The 3,969-nt window shown below is 36.8% G+C and overlaps 1 protein-coding gene across 1 annotated transcript in view; it reads left to right on the plus strand.

The window, feature by feature from the left end:
- Positions 1–1,179: 1,179 nt before the first annotated feature.
- TMEM38B (transmembrane protein 38B) overlaps positions 1,180–3,969 on the plus strand; it is an 8,782-nt gene continuing 5,992 nt past the window's right edge. The window contains exon 1 of the mRNA XM_010293307.1: positions 1,180–1,331. Coding sequence (XP_010291609.1) covers positions 1,225–1,331 — 107 coding nt within the window. The 5' untranslated portion in view covers positions 1,180–1,224. The remainder of the gene's footprint in view (positions 1,332–3,969) is intronic.

Below are 3,969 nucleotides of genomic sequence, written 5' to 3' on the forward strand. Positions count from 1 at the left end.
TACATGGGAATTTAGATAGTGCTGGAATATGTGATAGCTGTACCAGCACTAAAACTGGAACAATCCTGTTAACACTGTTGTATAAAGTGAATGATATGGAGGGTGCTGTATTCTCTTTGATACATTTGAGCTTCTCATCTTGCATAAGAAGCTTCTTTTCCCACAAAAATGCCTGAAACACCAAAAGCTTCTCCTCTGAATTGTTAACACACCAAATTTAATTTTGGGGAAGACACTAGGTTTCATCTTTGCCTTTGTGAACTTCAGCCTTTGGACCATGGAAAATTAAACTAGTTCAGGCACAGAGAGCTCTGCATCTGTGTAAAGGGGAACCTTTGTCAACATTTGACTATTGAAGTGGAAGGAAGTTGTCAAAACAACTAATTGAGGATATTTCTAGCTTTGATAAAGTGTCGTTTCCCGTGAAACTGGTTAAGGCTTCCCATTACCTCCAGTGTTATCTTTTGATATTGAATACTCTCTTGGCATAGTTCAGTTGCAATTTAAAAGGGACAATTCATTTTAAAGATAACAAAATAAACCAAACTGTGAACATTTTAATAATATATGTAAGTTTCCCTTATTATTATGGCTTCAGGTAACCTTTATCTGTTCAAGCTTGCAGGTGGAACTGTTTAATAATTGTTTTGTATACTGCTTTCATTTTGGTCAGCAAACACAGCAGGGTGTTAGGAGGAAAGAGAAAAAAAGCGACCTTGAATTCATGAACACTCAATAGCAGAAACTGAATTTGTAGAATAGCCCTCCAAAAGTTACCAATACCAATCCTGTCTAGGTCAGCAAAGCCACTCGTGTATTTTTAATACATATTTGAAAGCAATTGTATATCTGTGCCAGATTATTAACAATGACCCCTCTCAGCCATGCTCCAAAAGCTTTTTCTTCTTAGTGGCCAACCAGTTACACTAAACCAACCCACAAAAGATGTTCAGAGAACACAATATCAGTCTTTCACTTTTATTTAGATAGCATATGCTTAAGTCAGGGTTATTTCTGAAGACTTCTCCTGTGAAAGCCTACAGATTTCTGCAGGATTTTTCATTACCTAAAGGAATAACGTGGGACTGCATGACTTGAAAATTACTGACTTATAAAACACGTTGTGATTCTCAAATGTTTATTTCTATTTATGCATCTTTTCCCTTTGTTTCAGGAGCTGTGGAAGTGTCAGTCCGAAGTCCAATTGCCTGCTGGTTTAGTGCTATGCTTTATTGCTTTGGTGGTTCAGTTTTGTCTTCGTTGATGCTTGCAGAACCTCCCATAGGATTTCTGGCAAAGGGCACAAATATTCTACTGGCATCTTCAGTCTGGTAAGCAGCCACAATTAAGCTAGATGAGTAGTATTAGTTCTGAGGAAGCCACGCTTTTTCTGTAAACTGAGATTATACCATCAAGCTTCCAGGTAAATCAAAGCATAACTTAAAAATATTATGGATTTAGATGCTATGTCTTCATCCAGAAAGCCACTGCAGCAAAATAACTGTGATCATCCTTTTCTATAGGAATAAAATGCTCGTAAGAGAGCAACTCTTGTTGTATAATGAAATGCTCAGTGACTAGACCAGACTATTCTGGTGAAGGAACTGCAAGTATTATTTTGGAATAAAGTGGATTTCAGTTACTGCTTTTTTGGATATAGAGAAATCATAAATGTAGTCTAGTTTTTCAGCAGTAGCTCTTAAAGACCAGAACCTCACTGATGTAAAAATGTTGAACTTTTCTGTAATTGGGGATCTAGGACACAGATCTTCTTTCCTCTCTTCTGCTTCCTGACATAACTTTTTTTCTGTATTTTGCCCTTTCCCAAGTGGATGGGCGTTGTAATGCAACACAGTAGAGAACTGAATAGGAAGTCAGGTATGTGAACGAGGCAGAAATTCGGCCTGTTTTGGAATTCAAAAAAAGCCCTGGAGTTATTTTGATATAAATAAATGATATAAATGTGGCCTTCCAGTGGAGTTAGTTACAGAAAAGTGATCTTTGAAGACACCCTCAAACTTTTCAAAATTTGGGAGCAGTGGGTTTTTTAATTCAAAAATCTCAATTCCTGTCTTAGAAGAGTGTTATCTGCTTGAAATCCATTATTACCTGTTCCTTGTAGCCCAGTAGGTTTTGTAATTGCAAATTCATTAAAATGAAAGTAAGTGTTTCTGTCTGTCTGTGTGTATCTATATATTAGTCTGCTGATCTTCGTGTTGCACTGGAAGATGCAGACAGATTTTATTTAGGCAAATCAGTGAAATGAATGATGTGCAATAACCAATGCAGTACTAAGGTTATAGAATCTGCTTATGTTCATATTAGTCTGATGTGGGCAACACGACTGCTTGTTTTAAAAAATGACATGTAAAGTACATGTAAACAGAACATGAACTGTTTCTGTTGAACTTAACGTGGTCAAATGTGATTTGCTGTGCACAAATAAAATGAGGTTTTAATGAGGAACTGTGAATGTTATGAAACCTTTTAAGCCTCTAGTTTTACACAGTTCTCTCTTCATGAGTATAATGACTTTAATTCTCGGTCTCAAATCACGTGAAACAAAATTCCCCAAGCCATACGTAAAAATGGAAAACAAAAGGGATTGTGCTACGCTTGAGAAATGCTCCTAAATAGTCTGTAGGACAACGACATCTACTGTTAGCAAGTGTTGCTAGCAGAAATTACAAGCAAAAATGCTGTGGTGGGGTAGCAATGCAAGGTCTGATCCAGTTACCTGTTCCTTAGTGTCCTAAACCCACATTCTGCAATTGTAAATTCATTCTGGTTAATGCTGTCTGTTGAGGAAATGGCTTAAATGGCTTTTTGCGGTAGCCATTAAAATACATGCTCTATATATTTCTTTGAATTCGTATCAGCTGAAGCTTGGTTGCGTACAAAGGCAATGGAATTTACAATAGGAGAAAATGGAAGGAGTATAAGTAGAGCTAAAACTAAACACTGGACCAGTACTTAGCTGTTAATGTAAACTCCAATAACTTTCTTGTATGTGAGAAATAGGCTATTGCATGCTCCATGCTGCGATGTCTTGAAGAGAAGAAGCCTTAGAAGTTTGCAGTGGCAAGGTACTATAGCCACGGCAGCAAAAGCAAATACATAAACTAGGACAGGACTTCAGCTATACTTTGCCTTTCTGTGGAGGAAGCTTCCTGGCATTCTGCTGTAAAGGATAAGCATTTTTTTGGCAGGGGGGTGGGGTAGGGAGAGGAACACGAAACCAAAAAACCCCCAGTGAGTGCTGTCCTGCTTTCTAATCTCTAGCCATGAAGTTTTTGTTTGTTTGCTCTAAACACTTTCCTAGTTGAGGTGTTTGCTAGTAGTTCTAATGAAGTAAACTAGATACAAGAGGTGCATCTCTGGCTTGCAGCCTGAGTAAACAGGAGAAGGATGCAGCCTTAGAAATTCTTTGTAGACAGGATTGAGCTCAGATGCCTAAACCAACAAGCAAGTATCTTTCATTTTTAGAAAATGAAAAAGTATCCTTTTCATCTTTTAAAGGCTTTCTTTGCTTTTATTTGTTACACTTTTATTCCTGTGCTGAAATAATCCAGATGCTTAATCTTGATTATTTTTTCAATATTTTTTTTAGACCTTGAATGTCTCTTAAGAACTGAATTTTGTTTATGATTCAAGAAACACAATATAACACAACATAATCTAATCTTTTAAAATTTACTGTCCGTTTGGGATTTCATTGTTAGCCATCTTTACTTTCTCTTAAAAGCAAGTTGATAAAAGATATCATTAAATTTTGAGTGCTCTGCTTTCAACACTGAAAAAAGAAATGTGCTTGTAATTGGCAAGCTGGAAAAGCTAGAATTGGTGGTTACGAAGATGTGAAATGTGTTTGAAAATAGCTGTGCATTTCATGTGGTATGACACTAACTAGTGGAGGCATTGTTGCTGAAGTTACATAATTCCATGTACCTATCAGTATGAAAGCGTCGT

This window comes from Phaethon lepturus, unplaced genomic scaffold (assembly GCF_000687285.1).
Source record: "Phaethon lepturus isolate BGI_N335 unplaced genomic scaffold, ASM68728v1 scaffold42958, whole genome shotgun sequence".
Taxonomy (NCBI): Eukaryota; Metazoa; Chordata; class Aves; order Phaethontiformes; family Phaethontidae; genus Phaethon; species Phaethon lepturus.